Consider the following 26,619-nt stretch of genomic DNA (forward strand, 5'->3'; position numbering starts at 1 on the left):
AAGCACCCCGACTGATGGCCATCCAGCCTCTGTTTAAAAACCTCCCAAAAAGGAGACTCCACCACTCTCTGTGGGTGGACTCTACATCATATAACATCTGCCATCTGAAACAGCTGTCCCAGTCAATCTCAAAGCATATTTCTGAGAAAGCATCAGATTTTTTTTTAAAGATATTTTTTTACTGTAATACTACAGTACAGAGCCAGAGGCAAATTTTTGTTGTTCCTGGGAGCAAGAAACCTTTACTGATCTACTGGAAATCCTACAGCAGTCCGCTACCAGTAGACCTTGACCTCTTTGCTTCCCACCCCCAGGTAGACCATTTGTTTGACCATATATAAGACAGATCTTCACTTTTTCTTTTTCTTTTTTTCCTTGCTCCTTTTTCTTCTGTATCACTTCCCCCCATCCCACAGAAGATATTATCCAGTCACTTCTCAGCGCTGGAATCTGTGCACCGTGAAGTGAAGCACCTTCAAGAGGCACTGAAGGATAAAGATGCCGACCTGGCAAGACTTCACACTGCCTTGCACACAGGCGAGGAGACCCTGCATGTATGAATGGAGAGATTAATGTTGGAATCAAGGGAAGGAGGGTCTGGGACTGAGCAGAAGACAGTCAGAGTGGAGGTTTAAGTCATGGTGCTATGACTTGGGAAAAGCAATTCAATTTTGGGCCCTCTCCTTTGGGCAGAGCTGGAATTTGGGGTGGGGTGGGGGCTCATACTTCAGCACCTGTGGAATTTTGGCCAGAATATGGCATCTTATAAAAGCATTCTGAAGATGTTGACATTCCTTTGGTTAAAAAAAATCTCAACAAGTTTCTAGCTCTCATGGCTGCAGAGATATGTTGACATGATATGTCTGCCTTATGATAAACAGGGAGATGATGTCTTGTAGAGTCAGGCTGGTGTAGTAATTTGAGCATTGGACTACAGTGTCCAAGGTTTGAATCCCTGCTCAGCCATAGAAACACACTTGGGAGTTTATCAGACAAGGGGAATTGGAAGTATAATCCGATGGCAATCTGAATGCAATCATGGGGTTTAACGTTATTGCATGATAGACTGCCACACGCAAATTCAGGCAATGGCATGCTATTTTCAGGCAATGGGAAGCCAGTTCGAACGCAATGCGCATTCACGTAATTGCACTAAACTAGCGACTTTAAGTGAATGCGTTCTTGCCCCACTTTCTTTTCATTCGAATTTAAGAGAAATTCCTCCTGTTTGATAAATTCCTTGGTGAGTTTGGGCAAGTCATATTCTCTCGGCCTCTTAAAAGGGCAACGGCAAACCTCCTCTGAACAGACCTTGTCAAGAAAACTCTGTGATGTGATCTCCTCAGGGTTGCTATCAGTTGAAAAAATGACTGGAAAAAGGCACACAAAAACAAAGATGTTGTCTCATGCTTTACAGAGTGCAAAGGGGAAGTGCAGCCCTGAATGCCATAATGGGAAGTGTAGCCCCACTTAATTTCAACTGTGGGCTTTACTAGTGTTCTCATTTCATCTTGTCTCCTCTTCACATTTTCCCCTTTTTCAGTATGTCAATAACATCATGTGCTCTTTTCAACTTTTTTTTAAAAGATTCATTGTTGATTTAAAACTAGTCTGGATTTTTCCATGGTTAGAACAACCATCCTGGATACGAAATGTCTGCTTGGTTAGCAGTCTGGGTTGTAAAGTTGCTAGGAGATGAGAGCTCAGATACATGGCTCCTTTTTTTAGGACAAAGGGAGATCCCTGAAAACAGGGCTGCCTGGCAGTGCCTGGAGCCTTGTTCTCTTCAGTTACCCACCCTGTTTTACCTCCTGTAAACATTCCTCTCTGTAGGCATTGCGTGAGGTGCTCCACCAGAAGGATCAGGAGATCCAGCACCTGGAATCCCTGTGTGCCTCCACCCGCGAATCCTGCAGTCAACGTGACCAAACCTTCCTCCTGACTTTGAAGGAGAAGGAAACCTTAATCAAAGCCCTACAAGAGGCACTGACCAGTAGCAACAAGGACGTGGAGGTAGGATGTATTGAAAAGGGCCAAAATGTGTGGCATAGTGGTGGAGTGTTGGACAATGACTCTGGAGATCAGGGTTCGATTCCCTGCTCGGCCATGACCTTGGGCAAGTCACACACTCTCAGCCTCGGGGAGGCAATGGCAACCTCCTCTGAACAAATCTTGCCAAGACAACTGTGTGATAGGGTTGCCATAAGTCAGAAATGACTTGAAGGCACACAACAACAAAAAACGCATACAGAAATATTATGAGAGGGGCCTGTATACTCTAAAGGCTCAAATTCCATCTGATCTTGGAAACTAAGCAGGGTTAGCCCTGGTTAATACTTGGATGTCAGACCACCAAGGAATACCAGGTGCTCTAGGCTATATTTCAGAGGAAGGAGCTTGCAAAAGCACCTCTGAGTATTCTTTTCTTAAGAAAACCCTATCAAATTCATGAAGTTGCCATAGGTCTTCAGGTGACTTGAAGGCACATATGCACACAAGGACCTATAGGGCCTAAATATCCTAGAAGGCAACAGATCCTGCCTGATCTTGGAAGCTAAATGGGGTCAGTCCTCCTTAGTATTTGGATGGGAGACCACCAACTAATGTGAGGTGCTGTAGTCTAAATATCAGAGAGAGGAACTGGCAAACTCACATCTGTGTATTCCTGGATTGTACCATTGCAGACTGCAGATAGTAGGTAGTACGCCTGCCTATTTCCTCATAGCAAAAAAACTAAATCCCTGTTGATGGAATGCTCAGAGCTTGGGAAATGGCTTTTGAAAAGTAATTTGTTAGTTCTTATTCCAGGATCCAGAAAAGTAATTAGTTATTGTTACAATTTTTTACAGTATCTTTTTACTTTTCTCAGTCTACAAAAGTAACTCAAATTGTTACTAAAAAAGAAAACCCTGCATCCCACATGCTTCTGGGCCAATGTACAAAACACACAAGTAGTTACGTGCAAGTAACATACTTCTAACCTATTACTTTCAACCTCTGGAGATATAATCATATCAAGGAGAGGGGAATATCACAGCATTCTATTATCTTTCTGTGCATAGGGGGAAAAAGTGTCATCGATGGAGAGTATTTAAACAGGATATTTACCCAGTTGCTAAAATATATAAGCCTTGAGTCCATGTTGACTCAGTGCATCATTTATTGCCAAGTTGAGTCCAAATCAAATCACTGAAGTGACTTGAGTCCGAGTCAATTGACTCAAGCCTACATCACTGATAACATGCATCAGTGTACAGTGCTGGGGAGGACTGTTAGGGAGACCTGGAACTACACCAAGCTCTGGCACAGAACATTGAGGAACAACTCAGAGAGACAAGGGTAGACACATACTCCCATCTACAAGGGCTGGTTGCAACCTCTCTTACATATATCTCCATCCCCTTTCTGTCCCTCTCCCCAATCCCTGTGTGTCTGTGTGTGTCCAAGGTTCTGGCAAATTCCCTCAACAGCCCAGACTTTGCCTCAGGGCTGCTCCAGCGAATCCACGAGAAGGAAGACCTGCTGGCCCAATCCTTAGCTGACCAGGAACAAATGCAAGCCCAGTGGCAAAGACGCCTGCAGGCAACAGAAGAGGCAGCAGCTACTCGGGAACAAGAGCTACAGGTATCTAAGGGGACAAATGGGTGCCTGTGTGTTGTGGTGGCCTCTACAGGGACTAGTCTCATAGATAATATTAAGTTCCCAATATACTGGCAAGTTCCTTAAGTTCCTTAATTCACTATGGATGTTATTCATAGGGCAATTCAGAGAGTTGGGTAGACATTGCTAAAGAATGACTTAGAAGAGACCACAAGGTCCATCCAGTTCAACCCCGCTCTGCCATACAGCAACTCATAATCAAAGCACCCCAACAGATGGCCATCCAACCTTTGCTTAAAAACCCCAGAAGAAGGAAAATCCACCACTTTCCAAGGCAGGGTAATTGTTGAACAGCTCTTACTGTCAGAAAGTTCCTCCTAAACTCTCTAGGTGGGATCTCTTTTTCTGTAGTTTGCATCCATTGCTCCGGGTTCTATTTTCTGGAGCTGCAGAAGACAACCTTGCTCCAAGGGCTGATTGAAGTGGGGCTTGATGTTGTCCTTTGGAATCCTCAGTTCCTCACATATTACACATGGTATGTCACACATGGTACAGAGGTATCCTGGGATGCCCAGAACCAACAACTAAGGATCGCCTCTGAGTCTCTCATACCTGAGAGACACTTTCTACCAGTTACAAAATTCCTAATCAGCAACAGCCACATACAGCAAATATCTCCTTCCATGGAGTGGTAAGAAAGGCTGCCTCATGACACCCTTTTCCAGTCTAGAAGTGGAGATAATATTGACCCAGGCCCTTGCTTTTTCCTTTTAATTTGAGGGGCATGGCAAAGCTTGGACTGGCTCAAGATATTTTTCTGCCTAACTGCCTCACTCTGGCTAATGGTTGGGAGCAACTCTAGGCAAAGCAAATCCTCTTTTCAGATGTGAAAATAAATAGGGGCAAAATCTCCCTCAAACAAACAATGCAGTGGCATTCTACCCATATGTTGGATTAATATATGCTTAGGCCCTGTATCAAATTCAAGAGGCCTTCATGGCATTAAAAAAACACACCCTGTGTTAGTCTAACAATTATGTGTTACTTGAAACGTAGTAGCAGTTTATTTAATTGTTACTTAGAGACCCCCCCATCCCAACCTGAGGCCCTAAACTCAAGGTATGAAAATCTGGCTTTCATTTTATCAGATTGCTCAGTATGGAGTAAACTGGCTAATGTCAATTAAGACAAGTAAGACTGCCAACTGACCAGGAAAACCCTGATCTCTATAACATTCTCTATAACTTTGCAGGCCCAGCTGTGTCAGTATGGCAAGGATGCCCAACAACGGGCACAGGAAACTGAAAAGCTACGCAGGCGCCTGGCACAGACAGAGGCAGAACTGGCCCAGGGGGCTGCAGCACTGGTGGAGCATCACACCAAGATGGCTTTACTCCAGCAGATGGGAGAAATGAAGGATCGTGCACTTAAGGTGAGCTAAAAGAAAGGAAAGACAGCGAGGGAGAGAATTGGGTGGCAGGAGGCAAGGGAGTCTTTAAGACAATAGAAAGCATATCCAGGGGTAGCCAGTTGGCTATATAGCAAGATACAACAACATCCAAAATTCACAAAACAACTTTATTGGGCCAATTAAAAATGCATAAAATACACCACACAAGCTTTCAAAACTCCACTGGCTTCTTCATCAGGCAAAGGTGTTAAAAATCATACAGGACAAGAAGAAAAAAATGACAGTGTTGGAGTCACAAGCCTACATTTTGTCAAAATTTGTTGTTGTTGTCATTGTCCCTGAACTGGGATCCCACCAGACTATCTTAATTGTCAACAAAAACATCATCTTGACAAAATGTATCCTTAAGACAACCAGAGGCTGTGAACAGGAAAGGGGCATGAGCTTGGAAGTATTGGCTGGCATTGTATTCAGCAGTTACGAGATTGTAAGATGGACTTGCAAGTTGTAACTTTATAGGATGGACTTGCAATGTTGTAACTGGCGATTCATGTTTACAGGTCATGACTCCAAAAACTATGATCCCCAAACACTATCATCACAGCCTTACAGTGACCTGACGTGGGGGAGCTGTGAGCTCTGTGAAATGACATCTATAGCATGCTCCTGGTCACAAGGTGACTTGGGAGCAAGCAGTTATGGCAGAATCCCAAGGGGTCTCTCCAGCTGCCTATTCTCAAACCACTCCCCCCAACCAGGAGAACACTGTAGACTTCATTTCCCAGCCTCCTGATCACCAGTGCTTTGGAAACACTTTCGTCATGGTGCTGCCGCCATGGTAGGTTTGAAAGGCATTGTCAGTCGTAACCAGAGTAACGGAGGGTGACGCAGGATCTTGGCCATTACCTTTTTAGACTCCAGCTGCCAGTCTCTAACCAACATGGCCATGTGCTGGCGAAACGGTTAATTAGCTTTATTTTTATTTGATTTATTTTTTTTTAGTATATTTCCTGCCTTCTCCTAGTGTGAGAAGCAAGGTGCTAATATGAGGCCCAAGTGAAACAGGCATAGTTCCCTCCCCCCATCTCTTTTTACCCGAGAGATTGAGAGTTCTTTGCCATTGGTCAGCTAACCTGTATTTATTTGCCAATCTCTCTTATCACCTTTTGGTATTGTAAGCTTCCAGCTCATGGTCAATGGCATAGTCCAAAGCAGCAGATCTAGCACCAACATACAACTTAAGCACTGTGAAGTACTGGAATTTCAGAACATTCAGCATGTTGTCTGGGCCCAAAACCTACCATTGATGTTATGTGTAAGGCAAACATCTAACTATGTATTCGTCTTAGGAAGCATCATTAAGAGACATCCATATATACTTAACAATTGTTAGGAATGAAGCATCTTACCTACTACTGTAACATAATCATCTGCTGATGAATTCTATATGGGATCTCTAAACAGACATACATGGTGAACGTTGTGCTTTTCCATTTCTATACATTTATCTATATTGAAACTAGAGTTGTTTCTTGTTACCTCTTTATGATATCAGGCATTGCATCACAGTGCAGTATCTGGTAGCCTATATAATATTTAGCAAGGAGAGTCTCTCCCCCATTATCTTAATAGCATTTAAAGGGTATTATCAGTCAGGGACAGCATGTAGTATAAAGTCTATTAGAGAAAACTAGATATGATCTTATTGGAGGCTTTCATATTGTTTCATGTTGTTATAAAACATGTGCATCCTGGATAAAATCAGTTTGGCCTGAAGGCTTTAATAAAAAGTCAGGTTTCTAGCTATTGTACAGCTTCAGTAACAGGGATAAAATTAAGCTTTAGAAAAGAAAACAAAGTGCATGCAGCAGTTAGCATTTCTCTCTTGTTAAAGCATATTGTAAAATTTCCTCTGTCTTGACAGTTTTTTCTATCCTGTTTGCCAGTATTTAGCACAGGCTATTTCCATAATAAGGATACCAGTGTGGTATAGTAGTTTGAGACCACATTTTTAATCCCGGCATAGCCATGGAAACCCATTGGGTGGTTTTGGGCAAGTCACACTCTTTCAGTCTCAGTCGACAGCAGTGGCAAACCCCCTCTGAAGATGCTTGCCAAGAAAACCCCATGATAGGGTCGCCTTAGGGTCGCCAGAAGTTGGAAATAACTAGAAGGCATACAATAACAACAGCAACAAAAGTTTTAATAGTCAAGCATGCTGAACTCTTTTTTTGGCAGGCCTGGTTTAAATCCTTCATTGGGCTAGGGGTTCAGCTTTGTGGCTTGAGAGCTGATAGGAGGAGTTCTGTTTCTTTGCTGGCAGACAGTTCTGCGAGAGGGAGAGGAAAAAGACCGGATCCTACAGAAGTGGCAAGAACGCTGGTTGAAGGAGATGAAGCAGGTCCCAATAAGGACAAGGTAAGCAATGGGAAGTAGTGCAGATGGTATGAATAGAAAAGGAAAAGGAAGGACGGAACAGGCTAATAACAGGTAAGATTGCATTTGTAAGCATGTGTTCTCCCAGACTGAGAAATGTTCTATAGGGGTCTTTGCCAGTCAGATGACTTGCTCACAACTTGACTGGGTTGCCTCTTCCCACTTCCAGGCCAGGCTCTTCTGCCTTCCACCTGAACCCATCTCTACCTGACTTTAAGACCTTAAGCAATTGAGAGATACTCAAGAAAACAGAATGGAAACTGATCAGCAGAAACAGTGGACAAGGATAGGTAGAATGGAAGAAACTACCACTTATTTCAGAAGGGGAGTGGTATGGAGTGAGTATCTCTTCCCTGTTCATTTCCTATGGAAGTGAATGTTGAGGATGCTGGAAAGCAACTCTCTTGGGGGACAAACTGTGTCTTGGGAGCACACTGCCTATGTGGAATAAAAATGTAAAAACTGTTCTAATGTCTGTGGAGTCTTTTATTTTTGGTGGTGATTTGCTCTGTGTACTGGTAGAGGGTGTTTCACTCTAAAAAGTGCCAGGAAGAAGAGCAAGAACACAGCAGGGAGGTTGAGCACCAACACTGGGCTTTAGGGGTGGGTGAGATCTTGCAAAATTTCACCCCTCCAGGTTTCCCCCTGGATTTGTTTTAAGAACTGCAGTCAGGCCAGAATATGTACCAGAAAGCATCCATTTTCCCATTTCAGTGAGCTGTTTAGGCCTGTAGCTGTCTTTCCCCTCAGTAAACTGGAAGTGACTTGAAGACATGTTTGGTTATCAGAAAAATTGCCTTCCTAGGTCTAAAACCTTCTGGGATTTGGCAAATTTGTGGGTAAAACTAGTTTGGAGTGGAGTCATGGGAGAAGGGAGAAAATGGTAGATGGCAAGCAGGCTGAATATCACACTGCAGTTAGAGTGCTATTATGGCCAGCCAATCCTGGGGGGCTTGAAGTGGACCTCAACAGCTCCTCTGAGACCATGGAGGACCACATTTAGATCAGTACCACACTACATTGTTATAGCACTATTAATCCACTTTAACTGCTATGGCTGCCTCCTGTGGCATCCTGGGATTTGTAGGGGGAGGCAACCAGAGAGCTCTTAGGCCTCACTAAACTACAAACTCCATAATGCCATAGGAGGCTGTCATAGCAGTTAAAGTGGAATAATGGCGCTATAACAATGTAGTGTAATATTGATCTACATGTGGTCCACCCCAAGCCCGCTGAATTGGCCAGCCCCTGCATTAGACAAACAGCAACACTAAACTCCCCAGCTGTGCTGCTGAAGGAATCCCTTCAGGGAAGGTGTACTTGTCTCCTAATTAGAAATGGACAGTAGCATGCACTTTCTTCTCATGTTTAAGAGCCCTAGACACCTTCCTGAACAAGATGGTAGGACGATGGAGACACTACCACTATAGTGTCTTTAGTGAAAACATAAAACCCAAAATGGGAGTGCTTTTCCTCTTCTGTTTTTGGGTTATATCACAACTAATTAGAGGGTCTTAAATTAGTTGTGTCTAAAGTGGGAAAACTATGTTAAACTAGGTTCAGTCCACGTGATTTCAGATCCTGATTTATTTCAAACCCGGGAATCAGCAGTAACTGGAAACTCTGGTTAATGCCAGGCTTTCTGCTTTATTGTAGTACACTGAGGAGGGAAGGAATACTATGAGGATGAAGCACGCAGCTAAAAAGCATGTGTACATCTAGGATAGGAGTGGGAATCATATGAAACTCACCCCATGTTGTAACTGCCAGCATTCCTAAAGTCAAGTTTCAAGGATTTTTTTGGAGTGGAGAAGGGTATTCCCTTTGCCCCATCACCTTTGTAAGCATGTGAAGGGGAAATTCCTTCCCCAGCAACTCTAGGAGAAATTACAAGATGAAGCCTGATGAATCAAGGATCCAACTTTTATCAAAAGACATGCATTTCTGTTCCACGCCCTGCCAGACTTGAACCTGAATAGAATGGGGCCTTGAGTTCAGCATCCTTACAAAGCTTGCTAAGGCTGCCAATCACTATTTGAAAGAAAAGGCAATGGAAAAATTTAATCAAGCTAACAAATTAGGTAGATGTTTTGACTTTAAACTAGATGTCAAGTGGTCATGTACAGCCTTGCTTAAAATAAATCATCATTTCTCAGTCCTTGCTAAGTAACCCATTCATCGATCCTTTTGTGGAAATTTCTTAGGATCAAGATACACAAGCATTGTTCTGGTTTAGCCCATTTTAGTTTCCCCTTCACACAATTGGTGAGAACACGAGAATGAGCCTTCTCGCTGCTCCCAGAATCTGGAATGTCCTCCCAGAGGAGCTCCAGTTAACCCCCTTCCTACCCTCTTTCTGCTGGCAAGTTAAGACCATTTTATTTAGGCAGGCCTTTTACTGATTTTAATCATATCACAGAATAGTGTTCAGAGTGATGTGCCCTGTTTTTATCTGATATGACCAGAATCCAGTTGGGCAATTATGAACACTTAACCTCCAGTGTGTTATGTATTTGTAACTGCTATATATTCATGATCCCATGGAGTCCCTAATTTAGGGGCTACATAGCAACTGTGCAAGTCCCCCAAACCCCATTTACCATTGGGATTCATTCCCTGGACAAAAGTGCAGTAGCCAAAGGAACAAGCGGTGTCTGCTAACAGTCTTGGGCTAAGAGTCATAAATCAGTCTATGTAGGAGTAGCAAGATACCAGTCAAGCAACTGTCCAGGGTCATAATCCACAGGGTTGTATCTCACAGTAGATGCAGGTTGAGAGAAATACCATGCTTGCTTCCAACAAGCCAAATGGGGAAAAATTTATAAAGCCCACCAACACAGCCCCACACAACCTGCTGATTTCAAGAGGGTGTTTCTCAACTGTGTGCACACAGCCTCTTACTTCACCCGGGGAGAGGGGGGCTGGTTTTGTGCCAAACACCAAAGCCTCTGCATTTCTTGATCTTTCTCTTCCTCTTCTTCTGGAGAACTGAGGTAGCTGTCAGATTGTGCTGAAGGATGGCATGGCTGCAGTAGGTCTGTTTTGTCCTCTTGACACCAAACTAACAGAGAAGCATGACACCAGCCCCTCTCACATGAGTGATGGCAAGTCGTGCCAGACTCTGAACGGAAGGCACTGGCCTCTCAGCAGCATCATCTCCTATGAGGGATGGTGCTCCGAGGGGTCTTGGTCAGGGTCTGGCACAGCTCCTGGGTGAGCAAGAAAGGGAGGCAATGCCCTTTCTCACTCACCCAGCAACCATGCCAGTCCCACCCGGTGTAATGCCCAGAAGAAGTACAACCATCCAGTGTCATCCGATGTGGTTCGCACCCCCCGCCCGAAGGATGCCTCTGCTTAAAAGTCTAGACAACACAATACAGGAGCAGACAGTTTATAAATTCAAATTCAGTGGAATTTACCTATGTAATACATTTAATACAGTGGTTCTTAGTTGGGACCAACCAATAGGATTCAGGTTTTTATTTGTTTCTGCTGCGATTTAACCATCCACTTGTCCTTAGCCTGGAAAATGAATAAGAGGCCCAACAATCAAGTTTACTTAAAATCAATTTTAATAAATTTGTATGCTTCCTACAATTTTTAAAATTTATTTATGTACAGAAAGAAAAAAAAAAGTCTATATACAGTACATTTTAGCAGCTCACCTGGGCAATATAAAAACAGATCTGAAGAATGCCATAAACATGACTTTTATTCTTTTAAAAGGGCTTCCAGAACCATATAAACAGTGCAAAAATGAGAGCTGATTGGCAGAAGTGCAGGTTAAAAATGTACAGATTTAAAAAGTCTGCTTTCCTTATGAGTCTAAGTTAGATTTAGCAGAACAACCCTATTAAGCATTGTGGGAAGAGATAAATGTAATTTTTCAGTGAAGGCACTTAGAAACAAGACAATCCATTATTCAGGGTAGAATTAAGTGGGATTAAGCCCCACTTGTTTCACTAGTTTTAAAAGCATAATTAATTGTTCGAAGTGTGCTAATGTCCCAGAGAAAAGGTCAGTAGACAACAGAAAGACAGCATCATTGGGCCTGACAACCATATTGCAGCTGAGAGTTAATCTAAACAAAAGCAAACATGGGAGAGAGAAAAAAGATTTTAAAAAATCAGTTGTTATCAGGGTAGAACTAGGCAACTGGGAATAAGCAGAAGCCACTTGAAAGATTTATGTTGTAGTACTTGTAACCTTCTGTGAAAGAACCAGAGAAATACAGCGACATTGCACTTGACACAAGTTTCACAAGAGGCATCTATGTGGTTCCCAGTCACTTAGTTAGACCCAAAGAATGCCAAAGCCCAGAAAGAAGCTTGGTGCTTATTAAGACATTGCATAGAGACCAAGAGACAACTAGCCAACCATAATGTGGGCAAGAATAAATTCAGTATAAATTCAGTCAGGGACACAACAGGCAAGAATTAGTGTTTGGAAGACAAGAGAGACGGCCTGAAAGGGGCTGCTGGAGTGGACATGATAGCACTGACCAGTTTGCCAGAGTAAGGAATACCACCACAGTTAGCCACAGAAGACTTCCAAAAACAAGGGTGAGGCTTTGTGTTAAAATGGCTGCCACTGTTTAAAAATTTGTATGTAAAACAAAAATGAAGCAAAATTGACAAGTCTTCTTGTCCATTAAGAAAATTAGGAAAATGCATATTAGTTGTACTTGCTGTTAAGCCACAAGGCTTACAATCCAGTAGTGGCAGAGAGGGAATGTTATAATAAGAAATGATGTGGACCAGTAATGCAAATCAGCAAACTGAAGGCTGGGACATCCACCCTTGCAAGAATTATTTCTTCTGGTCCTTAGGTTTCCTGTTCTTTTTGTTGAGAATCTTCATGAGTGACTTGTCCATGTAATACGGTTTCTCCTGGGAGCCATCATTGCGCTCCAAGTCTTCCACTGCAGAGAAAAAGGAGAAAAATGTTGCTTCAGGCCTGTCCCTATTGTGCACAGTGAAATGAGCCAACATGGGTCATAAAAATACTTACAGAAACAGAGGAACAGAGTGTCAACACACATACTGTAGACACTGAAGAAGCCTTGGGCAATGAGGTAGGAACCTACCACCACAGTCTGGAGAAGGGAAGAGAAAAGGAAAAACATGGAATGAATGCAATGAGATAGTGAGACATCAACTAAAGAGCATTCCAAAATGCCAGACGGTTGATGGCATTTCTGTCAGCAACTTTTTCTTGAGTCTCATTTTTCGAATAGTTTTCTGAAGGCATTTCTTCATTTTCAACAAAGTAGTTGCAACAGAGCTTGGAGAAAGAACATGTGCTGTGGAACAAGCCACTTTGAATCCCTATTTTGAGGTGAAAGCAGGATACAAATAAATATTCTAATAATATAGTATTCATACTCCAAGATCTTCCACAACAGATTCTCAACCATGCTATTTTTGAAGTGTATATAGTGGTCCCTTGGTATCATCTAGGACCCCTCCCTATGGTTACCAATATCAGTGGATGCTCAGGTCTCATTAAAGACAATGGCATAGTAAAATGGTGTCCCTTATATAAAATGGCAAAATCAAAATTCCAAAATCTTTGGAATTTATATGTATTTTAAAAAATATTTTCAAGCCATGGATGACTGAATCTGTGGATGAATAATGGATGGATATGGAGGGCCAACTGTGTAGCAGTTATCAAATTGCCTTTATATCAGATCAGATCACCCATCTGTACAGAAGTAGAAACAATCTGTACTGTTTTCTTCCATATTAAAAAATCTTACAACTCAAATATTTTCCATCTCGATTATGAAGACCTTTTAAATAAATAAATAATAAAATTTTTATTTATATACCGCCCTTGCATCAGATCAGGGCGGTTTACAAACAATTAAAATACATAAACATTAAAATCATACAAGAATTGCAAAAACCATAAACAAAAGACAAAAAGCCCCAGGTTAGCCAAACCCATTGCCAGTGCGGCAGGGGGGCATATGGGACCTTATTCAGGGAATGCTATCCTAAACAGGTAGGTCTTCAAGTCCCGTCTAAATTGGGCCAGGGAGGTAGCTGAGCGGAGCTCTATGGGCAGCGTGTTCCAAAGGGCCGGGGCGGCAATGGAAAAAGTCCTCCTAGAAGTGGAGACGTATCTCGCCCCGGGAACCCTAAGTAATTGCTGCCCAGATGTTCTGAGGGTGCGGGGCGGAATGTATGGGGAGAGGCGGTCCTTCAGGTATCCTGGGCCCAGGCCATATAGGGCTTTACATTTTCACATTTGCAGTAAATTCTTCCAAAAACAAACAAACCCCAATACCCTACATTCATTCTTTTCCTCATGTGTTACAGCCAGTTTCAAGAGGTGTAGCAATTTCCAGCCTGGAGCGGAACACAACTTCTCATGTTAAACATGAGAAGCCTATCAAGGAAAAATAAGACGTGGTGACCCAAATCCAATACTTAAATGCTTGAACACACAGGGGTAGAAACCCAGACTTTTACAAATTAAGTCCTCAAAGCCGTGGGTCTGGATAATTGAATCTGTCAGTTTTCTCCCATACCTCTTTTAATCTTAAATTCTTCCCATCATAAACATAAAGACATTTGAGAATTCTGTTAAAGTCTTTTTCACCTATCCTCAAACCATAGAAAACATATATTCTACTCTTTATGACAGTCAACATTCTTTCCCCACCTATTCCTTGGAGTTTTCTGCCAGTGACTTCATTCTGGGTGGGCTGCACTGCATTTATGTTAACTTTAGATCACTTTTTGTATCTCAACCATCATACTGGATTGGATATAGTGATTATTCTCATGCCAGAAAATTGTGAGGAATGCCAGCCTTGCTTGTACGTATACCCTGAGTGGGCAAAGTGCTAGCCTCCAGATGCTGTTAGATTGCAGCTCCCAGCATTCCTCAACACTGGCTAAATTGGGCTGATGAAGGTTGCAGTCCTAGAATATCTGAAGGGATGTACTTTCCTTAGCCCTGTTCTATACCAAGGGTGGCCATAGCTTCTTTCAGCTCCAGGCCTAAATATAGTTTCAGAATTCTGAAAGTTTGCTTACCAGTGATAAATGGAGCCAAAGGAAAAAAAGATAAAACCAAAAATCCCAGCCTACATGAGCATTACAACTCCTATGCCCAAGAGCTAAGCCTTAGAAGAGGGATTTCAGAGCATAGGCCAGCACAAAGTTAAGACAGCTCTGTCCATGCTAGTCTTCTCCTGGTCAGTGAAAACATTTCTGTTCTCATAGGCTTTTAGGAAATGACAGCAATGAGCTTAACAGTGTGCTATTAATCCTGTTGATAAATACATTGTTAAATGGATTTAATTCTATAGGTTTACTTCATTTTAAAAATGCATGGCATAGTGATTTGAGTGTTGGACTAGGACTCTGGAGACTAGGGTTCAAATACTGGCTTAGCCATGAGACCCACTGGGTGATCTTGGGCAATTCACACTGTCTCAGCCTCAGAGGAAGGCAAGGGCAAACCTCCTCTGAAAAACTTGCCAAGAAACCCCCATGATAGGTTTGCCTTAGTGTCACTATGAGTCAGAAGTGACTTGAAAGCACACAACAACCAAACATGTCTTTGTATGCATTTTGTTCTGTGCCTGCATGTGCCTTCAAGTCACCTGTTGACTTACATGACTCCATGAATTTCATAGGGTTTTCTTGGATAAGGAATACTCAGAGCAAGTTTGCCCTTGCCTTCCTCTGAAATACAGAAAACCAGAATTGGAGAGCATCCAATATAACCAGCAGAAAACAGGAGAAATGTCTCAATAATGATTTATTAATCATTCCGCTTGTATATGCTCTCAGAAGCCATTTTCAGGGGCTGTTTGGAATTTAACTTTAGACATTTCTGGAGCTGAAATTCTACACTCCAACCCCCCCCCCCCCCATTAAATGGTGCTGAGACATATCTCCTGTTCTCTGGAATTTAGCTTACAGCACTTGATATTCCTTGGCTGTCCCCCATCCAAATACCAACCAGGCATGCCCCTGCTTAACTTTCAAGTTCAAACAGGATCTGGTGCATTCAGGATATTTAGACTTCCACTTTTTAATCTGAAGAAGGAAAGGATTCAAGGAAGGAGTATAGATACAAACCAAAATGGGCAGCCAGTAGTAGTTCAGAATAGGAGAGTGGAACCGGGAGTCATGAATGGGAATCCGTCCCGTGAAGAAGAAGAAAGATAGTACACCAACTCCTCCAACTACCAAAAGCTTCCCAAATAGGAGCAACAAGTCTGTGATTTTATCCAGGACCACGACCCTGAACGGAGCAAAGGCAAGGGTAGAATTGGGAATGTTATCTTCTCATTTAGATCCACCAGTCTGCTTTTTCTCATGGCTTTGGCTCATCCCACCCTGTCTCTCTCTCACCCTGGTTACCTGACAACGTTCCTCATCAATAGCTTGAAGGCATTTCTGGCAGAGACACAGAAGTTCTTCCCATAAATGGCAATCTGAGGTATAGAAGAATTCCAAAAGACAAAAGAAACTGGTTAAATCCTCCAGAAGGTTTAGCATTGGGATTCGTTTTAATTATTGTAGTAATTTAATCCTATTTTAAAGTACTGTATTGTTTTTGTATGTTTTTAACTGTATAGTGTTTTTTAATGTTGTAAGTGGCCCTGAGTCCCAGTCTTGGGAGAAGGGCAGGATGTTGTTGTTGTTGCTGTTAGATTCCATTCTCCAGGACCCCTAAAGCACACACATAATACATATCCTCCTTCATCTGATTTTGTCTCCTCAGAAGTGAGCTGGTCATATAGGCCAGAAACTGGTTCTCCCTCAAACTTTAACTACTCTCATTAACAATGATTTTCAATTTATTATTATTATGCAGGAGGAAAGTATCTGGAACTCTGACTTCATTACTAATGGCACAGGGCCAGAATAAGACTACCCTAAATACACCTTCACATATCCCTGATGTACTCAAATCCCCACTCAGCCACGGAATCCTTGGGCAAGTCATATTCTCTCAGCCTCAGAGGAAGGCAAGGGCAAACCTGAACAAATTCTGCCAAGAAAACCCCATGGATAGGATTGCTGTAAATCTGAAATGACTTTAAGTCACTCAACAACCACCCTGTTATATTTTCATAGGGTCCTGTTGAACCAAATCAGGAATCAGAGCTGATCAAAGGTATGAAGCAAAAGACAAGATGGCACCCTCCTTAAAACAATAGTAAGATAGAATTCAAAGATATAGCCATGTTAGTATGTAAAATCAGTATGTAGACAGATTATGTAGAGAAATCTCAATGCATCTGAGGAAGTAGACTTAGGTCTATGAAAGCTCATGCTGCCAACTTCTTTCTTTCAGTTAGTCTCAAAGGCGCTACAAAATAGTAGGATAGCTTACTGGGCTCAGGGTAGGCTAGGAGGCATATGTTCCCTGATCTTCAATAGAGGGAAGCATCTGGATCAGTCAGACTGAATAGCCTAGGGGCTGCCATCACTACCTCCCACCTTTTAACACTTAAAGTGGTTGCCTCACACTGCCTCATGGTAGAGCTGGTCCTCATCAGAAACATCCAGGGAAAGTTGGTGAATAGCAGAGAAGGAGCTTGAATTTGGCTTCCCCATATCCAAATGTTGCTGTGCAGAGCTTAAAAGAGTATATACTTGACTATAAACCAACCTCATGTATAAGTCGAGGGCAGGTTTTGGGGCCAGAATTATGGATGTTGATATGACTCATGGATAAGTTGAGGATAAAATTTAGGGGCACGCAACCAAGGATGTCAAGGACAAAGTTTAATGTCTTCATATAGAAATGTCTTATTCAGATCCTTCTAAGCCCAATTCTTCTTGGCATTCTTTGAGGGAAAGCACCAAAGAGAGCCAATACTGCCATTCAAAAAGTGTTTAAAAAGGCCAGAAGCATCATCATGGTGGAAAGAGTAGAGGGGTTGGTGCTTCTTTTGGGTGCTCCCAGGTTGAACTAAGCTCTTACTTTTTGCCACTCTACTCAGAGAAGGAAAATAGTTAAAATACACTACTTACATTGACCCATGGATAAGTCGATACAGCTTTTGGGGGTCAATATTTTGACAAAAATGTCTAGACTTATACATGAGTATATACAGTAAATCTTTTTGGTCCACAATGGGCATTTCTAAAAGGGTGCAGACCACACTGGGTGACACTTCAGAAGAGGGTCTCCTGGTGTGGTTGTGGGAAGGGGGTTGCCTTTTGGTGTGTACTGCTGTACCTCTCTATGTAGACAAGGACTCCTAGACGCTGACGATCCACTTGCCCACAGACAGCAAGGAAAATGGCCCCTCCATTCACCAAACAGTGCCTGGAATCTTTTAGGAGTTGCAAGTAAGACAAGTAGACCAAAACAACCTGGGACAAGGATGGTCCTTTGGGGTGGCCTGGTCCACCAATCATTGGGAGCAAGTAGACTAGAGCCTCTCTCTTCCACAGTATCCCAATCTACTTCTATGGGATCTTTGGCCTGGTTGGGGGTGGGGGAAGGCAGCCTGAGAGTGGCAGCATGCGTTACTGTACTGAGGTGACATCAACTCTAGAGATGCCACTGAACAACAGCTTCCTGAGTGGCCGGAACTCATGCAGGCAATGGAATTCTGGGAGATGTAGTCTAAAGAAAGTAACTTTCCAAAGTTTTGTGTCTCTACCCACTACAGCATTTTGGCTCCCATGCCTCCAGGATATACTTTGGCCACCCTTTTTGGCTGTCCTTACATGATGTGCCCCTTCAGGTGTCCCCTCTGCTTTCCCTAAAACTAGTCTTATGGCCCACCCCACCCCTTTTCTCTGGGCCACCAGCAATTCTCACCATTATGTAGGCATTTCTGTTAAGGAACTTGATGAACTTTTCCAGACACCAGAAGCAACATTTCAGGCAGCACAAGATACACCGGGCAGCTGGATTATCGGAATCTGCAAATTACACAGACACACGGAGAGAGTAGAATTAGTGTCTTAGCTACACAGCCAATGGACTCTTTCAGAGTCTATTAGGCTGTGTGATAGTGACTGATTTTAGCTAGCTATCTTAGTATTCAAGATTTCCCCCCGCTTAATTTATTTATTTGTTTAATTTATATCCTGCCTTTCTCCTAGTATGGGACCCAAGAAATTAAAACAAAGTACAGCTAAACCATATTTGATACAAAAGTGAAAAAATTTAAACAAACAATGCTATTTAAAAATACAATCTAACACAGTAAACAGGACAAAAGCGTAAATAGATCTCATCAAAGGACCCTTTATATAAGAAATGTAAAACACTACAAGCTTTTGGAGAGGTAGACTACATAGAGAGAGAACTAGCATGTGTAGTGGTTTGAGTGTTGGATAAGGGCACCAGGGTTTGAATCACTGCTCAGCCATGGAAACCCACGGGGCTTTCATGGGCAAGTCATACTCTCTCAGCCTCAGAGGATGGAAAAGGCAACCATCTTCTGAATAAACCTCATCAAGAAAACACCATTAAAGGATCCCCTTAGGGTTGCCATAAGTTAGAAATGACTTGATGGCACATAACAACAACAGGACATAGAGAGCTTGGAAAAGTTACTTTCTGGACAATAAATCCTAAAAGCCACTGATTATGCTGTTGGGGATTCTGGGAGATGTAACCCAAAGGATAACTTTTCAAAGGTTTGGACAGAAGTCCAGCTCCAGGTTTGAGGGAGTCTGAACTTGGTAAAAGGTTAGGGTTAACCAGGCTTAACTGTGACAACTGAGGACCAGAAATGATAAAGAGTTTGCCCCACAAGAGAAAATCCTGCAACCACTTTTCTTTGTAGATATACTTCTAAACAGATAACACCTTCAGTTTTCTCCACAACTGCTCTGCCAGTTAAAATCTAGCTTCAAATTTTTCTAGAATGTGAAAGACCATTTGTGCTAACTTACTTCCAGTTACACTGGATGTGACTCACAAAGTATGTTAGCCATAATAATAGGAAGTTATTTCTGACCTGCCTTTTCCACCTGAGCTTTTCACCACTTGCCTTTCAACTTGTGGTCCAGATATTCTAGGATGATACGGATGACTTGGACAATGGTCAGGATCAAGGAGCCAAATGCCAGAGATCCTATGTGATATCTGAGGAGAGAAGACCAGACTTGTTACACAAAAAGCTTTCTCAACATATTCAACATTAAAGTTAGGTATGGGTGATGATTTATCCAAATGGCAAAATGGAGTTTTGGGTTACTTGAAAACAAAACCACCAGATGCTGATCATGACATCCTCAAAACACTAGGCTAAAGTATGCAGGCCCTCCAGAATGAGGCATCATTCTTGGCATTAGAGCCAAGTGTTTTCTAAAACTTCATCAGGATTCACACCATAAAGTGAATGGGCTCTCTACATTGCTAGCTTGCAGTACCTGATATGATTTCCCACACCTTGTTCCATTTCTGAGGATCTCTCAGGGGAAAAATATCCCAAATAGTCTCTCCAAGATTGCCTACTCCTGTTTTAGAGCAATAGGTGGGTCAATGGTCAGTTCTATCAGCCACTGGTTCCACCTCCAAAGGAACTGTTTCTGACCACTATCCTCTGCACATGAGCAAATACTGACAACTGAACCTTGCAGGAGCAGGCAAAACTACACAGCTCCCTCTATAACCCTGCAAGACCTATCAGCATTCTCTTTCCCAAAGAAGGTGCTGGAGAAGAAGAAAGTTGAATCACATGGCACATCTAGGGTTCCCAGCTTGTAGGGCCTAAAGTCTCTTCCCCAGTTAGCAGGGTGAGGGGGAGGAATCTCAGGGCATAAGCACTGCCTTGAAAAGTGTGCATGTGTATAGTCCTAATTACTTAGACGTGTTTTTTTCTCAAAATTTGAATGGTGCATTCTGTCTGTGGTTGATGCTTAATTTATCATGCTTAACTGTGGTGTAGTTAATGAGGTTCGATTTCCCGCTCGGCCATGGAAACCCACTTAGGTGACTGTGGTTGATTCACACACTCCCAGTCCCAGAAAACCCCATGATAAGTTTGTATTAGGGTCGCCATAAATCAGAAATTATTTGAAGGCACACAACAACAAATAATATCACCAGAGGCCTCCCTTTGTCACATCAGAGGACATGGACAGTTCTGCCCTGGCAACCTTAGGCACATCCTTCCAACAAAACATAGGGGAATCCCCCACAAGTCGCACACCTTAATGTTCGGATGAAGGCAGCAGACACAGCACAGGCTGGGATGTCTCGGGGCTTGTTGAAGGCCCAGTAGTAAGAGGCGAAGGCTCCCGCCAGCACACACTGTCCGAGAGCAATGACAAAGTTGATGCACCAGAGGAAGCCCACGACGTTGTAAATCTGCAGGTTGAAGAGGTTGCGCTGGACCAGCCCTTGGTCATTGTACTTGAAGAAGATGCATTCCACTGGGCATGGGAGGTATGCAGAAGCATTGAATTGCTGGGGAAGAAAGAAGCAGCACACTGTAATACAGATGGGCATAAAAGCAGCTCCTCTCAAACAAAAATGAAACAAAACAGAGGAAGAAAGTAGGTTCCACATGCCATTCAACAGCTGGGTAGGACCCATTTTGATCACTGGAAGAAATTCAAGAGCCAGGACAGCAAAACAGACTTCATGAGAGAAGATCATGAAATAGTTGGTTGCATCCTCTGACTTGTTGGGCAGCTACCTATACCCTCAGGTGTCAGTGAAATAAAAATATTATTTCCATATTCATCACTGCATCATTTCTCTCTAGCCAGAGGAGGAGGAGGAGGAGGCGGCAGCAACAGCATGTAGTGGTTTGAGAGTTGAACTATGACTCTGGAGACCAGGGTTTGATTTTCCACTCAGTCATGAAAGTCACTGGGTGACTTGACCAAGTCACACTTTCTCAGTCTCAGGGGATGGCAAAGCCAAACCCCCTCTGAACAAATCTTGCCAAGAAAACTCTGTGATAGATTCACCTTAGGGTTGCCGTAAGTCAGAAACAACTCAACAGGCATACAACAACAACAACACTCCCTCCTTTAAGTTTTTTCTAGTCTGAGACTCAGGAGTTTCAAAAACCATTTTAAAAAGTTTCAAAAAGAGTTTAAAAAGAAAATGACTTCTGCTTCAAAAGTTGAAACAGAAATAGTTAAAATATTTACATCATACAAAAGTTAAAAAATTATAAACTATCAATCATTTTTTAAAAAATAGTTTCATGTATAACCATTATACACACACTCACAGAGAGAGAGAGAGAGAGAGAGAGAGAGAGAGAGAGAGAACACATTACATATAGAAAGGCCCTTTCCCCTGAGCCCTCAAAGGCCTGCTGAAAGATAGCAAATCATTCTAAGGATATCTTGCATAGGATATCTAAACACTCTAAAGACCTTATGACACAGGGAAAATCAGGCAAAATCAAGGGTTTAAAACAACTATTATCCCATGCTAAATGCAATATCGCAATTAAGATTTTCACACACATTGCTATTAAACAGGCAATAAACAAGAAACAAATAGTTCACAAGAAAATCCCAAAAATGATTTGTTGCTGTTTACTGCCTGATTAATAGCAATGTGTGTGAAAATCTTAATTGTAATATCACTGTTTAAACCCCCAATTTCCCCCTTGTGATAAAGTCCTAAGAAGAGAGTTCCAGAGCTTGTGGGTAGCCACCAACTATGTTCCCACCAGATATACCTGTGAGGATGGTGGGACAGAGAGAACAGCCTCTCCAGAAGATCTGAAGACACAGTCAGGTTCAAATAAGAGAAGTGTGTCTATAGATAACCTGGACCTGAATCAGAGACACAGACAGAGAGACAGAGAGGACAGACAGATAATCTGGACAAGAATGATCATTTCCTGATCAAACTACAGTTGTAAAGATCCCTTGAAAGAAAGACTCACAAACTATCCAAAGAAGTATAACTTTGGATAAAAAATAATAATCAAATGTATGTAGATTTTCTCATTTATTTTTGTCATGATTTTGTCCCAAATGAGAGAGGAGTTTAAGCTTCAGGTGCCCAAATATTTGCCTGAGGTGGCAGAATTTAGACCAGCCTTATCACTTACCAATGGATTACAGCTCTCATTGCCAGAGATGCCTGAACAGGCAGGATCACTCTGGTTTGTTGGGGCCATTCGATAAAGGGGTGTTCCAGAAGTGGCAAGATATCTATATAGCAGGAAATAGTCAAGGAGGATATCAAGAGCACGAACAAACAAGAAAACAACCTGTAGAAAAGGAGACATTTTCCTCTCACTCTCCTCCACCACTCAAATATGAAAATATAAACATTCCTATCAAGGAAATATGGGATGGGACACATAGCCTCCCCTCACTATTTTAATGGGAAAGGAAAAAAAGATGTGAAGTGACAAGACAACAGTTGGATCAAATGTTGTTTCTAAATGACCTTTCCAAGTAGTTTCATGCATTGGTTAAATGGCATAGTGCACAAGATGGAAATGAAGGTTGGTATCCAACCTGAGTCCTCAGTAGCACCTTCTCAGGCTTCTGAAATTGTTTCTGCATGGAGGACAGGAGCCTCTATGTCTTATTACACAAGGCAACTCAGAAGAATAAAACCATCAAGAGATCCAGCAGAAGATCCAGCAGGATACACACTCAAGCACAATACATGTCCAGTTGCCAGGAAATGACAAAATGCAGTCTGTGAGACATGGGCATTCTCCCCACCACAAGGACACCCCCAGGGCAATCCCCCAGACAAAAACAGTAAAGATTCACTTCCCATTTCTAAACTATGATTAATACAAACCAAGACTTTGGCAAATACAAACATACTCATTAAGTTAACTACCTTATCTTCTGATGATGGTTACAAGCTTAGAATGTACAATTAAGCAAGTAAAACTCATGGAAGGAAGGCTCTATCTAATAAGACTAGTAAAGCCTATTTATCGATAGTGGAGGCATCTAGGTAGTATGGCTGGAAATGTTTTTAGACTGTTTCCAACTGTAGCCAGTCAAACTCCTCATTGTCTTTTAGTAGGGCATGAAGTCAATAGGCTACCTCTGTTAGGACTGGCTCTGCCATTAGGTAGACTGAAGCAACCACCTCAAGTATTGGATTTTGTATGCCATTAAAGGGCTGCGTACTGCTAGTTATTTGTTATTTTGCTCTGTGGGATAGGAAATGATGCCTGAGATATTTTCTGCCTCATGTTTCAAAATGCTTTGGCTGATTTTGAGCACTTGGCTTGACTCAGGATGTATATTTCACACCTGTTCAGAGATGTGTTGTCATTTAAAATGGGAGGTTCTACCATACCTAATGCAAGCCAGCATGCTTATAGTGGTTTGAGTGTTGGACTAGGACTTTGGTAGACCAGGGTTCAAATCCCCACTCAGCCATGGAAACCCACTAGGTGACAAACATTCTCTGAAGATGCCAGCCACCTCTGTCAGGAAGAAACTCTGCTAGAACATGGCCACATAGCCTGAAAAACCCACAAAAAACTATGGATGCCGGCCAGGAAAGCCTTCGACTTCCCATAGGTTACCTTGGGCAAGTCATACCTTCCCAAACTAAGAGAAAGGCAATGGCAAACTTCTAAACCAATCTTGCCAAGAAAATGCCAGGAGAAAATCACCATAGGAAGAAAGCACTGGAAAAAAGAGATGAACTGCTCCCCTTTTCCACTCACCCTGATGAAAATTTGGGTGTCTAGTGATGTAACAATATGGGACAGGGTTTTCAGCTCCTAAATATAGGGGATCTCACACAAAACTAGGAACCCTAACATATAAAACTCCTTAAAAGCAGAAAGCTACCAAGACAGAAAGAAGAATTATGGGGTGGTTTATTTGTTCAGATTTAAAAAATGTTTAAAATGATTTCCAGCATAGAATTTAAAGCAAGTAAATTCAATAATTCACCAATCTCATTCTCATTCATGTGTAGATTAGGATCTTGCAAACCCTTTGAAAGAAGGGAAGGAGAGGTCATGGAGCAAAATGCAAGTTTCCGTTCAGAAAGGATACAGGGCAGTCATACCCCAGTAGGCTACACATATCACCAACAAGATGAAAGTCACTAGTGGGTAGGCGAGGGTAGACATCATGTATCCGATGGCTCTGAAGGAGAGAATAGGGACCATTTTAAGAACAGGCCACAGGGCCTTCAGTTTCCATCATTTCCTATTACAAATCTGCAGTACGTTAGTGTTACCACTAGTCTAATTGTCCAAAAATTAATTCTTGATGTTAAAATATTAAGAATTTTTAAAATATAGAAACAGGTTCATTTCTTACTTTCTTAACTTAAAAATATCATCTAAAATTTCAATAACTATTAAAAGTCACAGACAATGTTAGTTGCTAGTGGAAAAGAAAAAGCAGTGTTGCTGCCATTATAAAACAATAGGTTTCATTGTGGCAAACATTAACCAATTAGGGGTAATTCATTCATTTTTAACAAATTATTCTGGAAATCAGATGCCTCGTCAGCAGGATGATTCTTCACAGAGACTTACTCACCGACTGGCTTCCCGGATGAGGGCAATGGCAATGAATATGCGTTTGCGCAAGAACAAGAGAGTGAGGAGCAAGATGGCTTCCACCACACAGAGGATAATCACTAAGAGGAAGAGATGGAGAAAGAAGGAAAGATTCATATGGCATATCCTCCAACTGTTCTAATTTGGCAGGGACACCCTGTTTATCCTCTATTGTCCCACTTTTTCAGCAGATTTCAAAATGCCCCACTTTCTCTCTTTTCTTCCCATTTTCCCCCTTTCTTCTTGGTTTACTTCAAATGCTGCAAACTGAATTCAAATTCAAAAGTAGTTGCATTCAATTAACTCAGTAAAGGGGTAGGAAAAGAGGGGGGGTAGATTCCTGCCATTCCCTGTAGGCTCAAGCAAAAGTAAACTTCTGCAGCCTCTCCTAGCTTATCTGTTATTAAAAATATTTGCCATCTTAAACACATGTTGCTTGGCCACACATATCCCAATATCTTCATCATATTGAAGGCAGTAGACAAGTCTAGGGAGCTGGGTCAGGCTATGTGTGTCCTCCAGCAGATGGGAAACAGATATAATTCAAGAAAAATGGACACCAGAGCCTACCACTGTTGCCCCGAAACAACTGCCGCCTCTTTCCAATGGTGGGACCCACACTGAGGCTACCTGTACTTAATTCATGGCTGCTCTTTTCTCTCAGAAGCCTGCACAATATCTACAATATCTCACAGGCACCCCTTCTCTTCTCTGCTTCCATACTCCCACATCCCTCCTCAAGCCACTCTACTGTCCCAACTTACAGACCACAAGCCAGGTTTCCTTGACACTGCCATAGGCACTCAAGTTGGTGGTAAATCCAATGCTCTGGATGGTGGCGCCCTGTTTGTTGAGCTCACTATATTCCATATAACAGTGGTAAATTCCTGAAAAACAAAAGTCAGAGATCAGGGCCAGACCTATCATTGGGGAGAATAAGAAAGCTACCAGAGAGCAGTTTTGGGGTGTCATGGAACAGTAGAAATTAATTGATCTGGTTTGATATTATTGCATCCTTATGATTATGTTTACTGGATTTTCATGCCAAAATAACTTCACAGGTTTGCGATGGCACGTCCCTTCACTTGCGTGAGTGGGGAGCACCCTTTGTTGTTCTGCCTTGGGGATGTCCTGCCAAAGATGTCCTGCCAAATATGAAGAAAAATCTTCAAACAAAGAGAATGATCAGTCTCTTATGCTTTCTAGAAGTGAACTTTACAAAGCCATGTGGGGGTGGGGGGGCTGCAAACCGAACCCTGGTCTCGAGTCATAGGAGATTATCACACCAGGGTCAATGCAGCAATAATCGCAGTAGTAAAAAGAGAAAGGAATAATGGCGATATAGCCCTCAATATTTTCACACAGTTGCACTCACAAGCAGAAATGATAGTCAAAAACCCATAGAATTGCATAATTGCTTTCTGCACATATCAGATAATGATTCAGTATTACATTGGAATTGATCGTTGTGCGCATGCATGGTTTAAATTTTAAATTTCCTGGGCTGCTTCTTGCAGCACTTTACATTTTAAATGTCCCTGGCTGCTGCCTGCAGGCACTTTGAAAATAAATGATCCCCAGCTGGTTCCCTTTAAAATGTAAAGATGCCCGTCCAGTGCTGCCCCTTTAAAATGCCCAGATTGCTTCCCCAATGCCATGGTTGAAGTGCGATTAGGTTTTGCACCCTGGCAAT

General features: G+C 42.3%; 2 protein-coding genes across 8 annotated transcripts in view; one reads left to right on the top strand and one right to left on the bottom strand.

Annotated features, from left to right (window-relative positions):
• The window catches only part of LOC149320926 (uncharacterized), a 34,520-nt gene extending 26,618 nt beyond the window's left edge, over positions 1–7,902 (top strand). For 6 of the 7 annotated variants that reach the window (XM_089504219.1, XM_089504212.1, XM_089504226.1 and 3 more), the window contains 6 exons: positions 417–554; positions 1,834–2,013; positions 3,448–3,624; positions 4,853–5,032; positions 7,335–7,429; positions 7,617–7,902. In XM_089504219.1, coding sequence (XP_089360345.1) covers positions 417–554; positions 1,834–2,013; positions 3,448–3,624; positions 4,853–5,032; positions 7,335–7,429; positions 7,617–7,680 — 834 coding nt within the window. In that variant the 3' untranslated portion in view covers positions 7,681–7,902. The remainder of the gene's footprint in view (positions 1–416; positions 555–1,833; positions 2,014–3,447; positions 3,625–4,852; positions 5,033–7,334; positions 7,430–7,616) is intronic. The other variant, XM_089504249.1, reaches the window with a different exon arrangement.
• A 3,137-nt stretch (positions 7,903–11,039) lies between these two features.
• The window catches only part of LOC149320927 (choline transporter-like protein 4), a 49,845-nt gene continuing 34,265 nt past the window's right edge, over positions 11,040–26,619 (bottom strand). The window contains exons 11-21 of the mRNA XM_089533711.1: positions 25,691–25,813; positions 24,907–25,006; positions 24,412–24,504; positions 22,476–22,578; positions 20,604–20,860; positions 19,440–19,534; positions 18,257–18,360; positions 15,835–15,908; positions 15,550–15,715; positions 12,458–12,542; positions 11,040–12,368 (exon numbers count right to left, since the gene is read on the bottom strand). Of these exons, the coding sequence (XP_089389837.1) occupies positions 12,256–12,368; positions 12,458–12,542; positions 15,550–15,715; positions 15,835–15,908; positions 18,257–18,360; positions 19,440–19,534; positions 20,604–20,860; positions 22,476–22,578; positions 24,412–24,504; positions 24,907–25,006; positions 25,691–25,813 (1,313 nt within the window). The 3' untranslated portion in view covers positions 11,040–12,255. The remainder of the gene's footprint in view (positions 12,369–12,457; positions 12,543–15,549; positions 15,716–15,834; positions 15,909–18,256; positions 18,361–19,439; positions 19,535–20,603; positions 20,861–22,475; positions 22,579–24,411; positions 24,505–24,906; positions 25,007–25,690; positions 25,814–26,619) is intronic.

This window comes from Sceloporus occidentalis, unplaced genomic scaffold, assembly GCF_023333645.1.
Source record: "Sceloporus occidentalis isolate IW3139 unplaced genomic scaffold, rSceOcc1.0.p SCAF_1, whole genome shotgun sequence".
Lineage (NCBI taxonomy): Eukaryota > Metazoa > Chordata > Lepidosauria > Squamata > Phrynosomatidae > Sceloporus > Sceloporus occidentalis.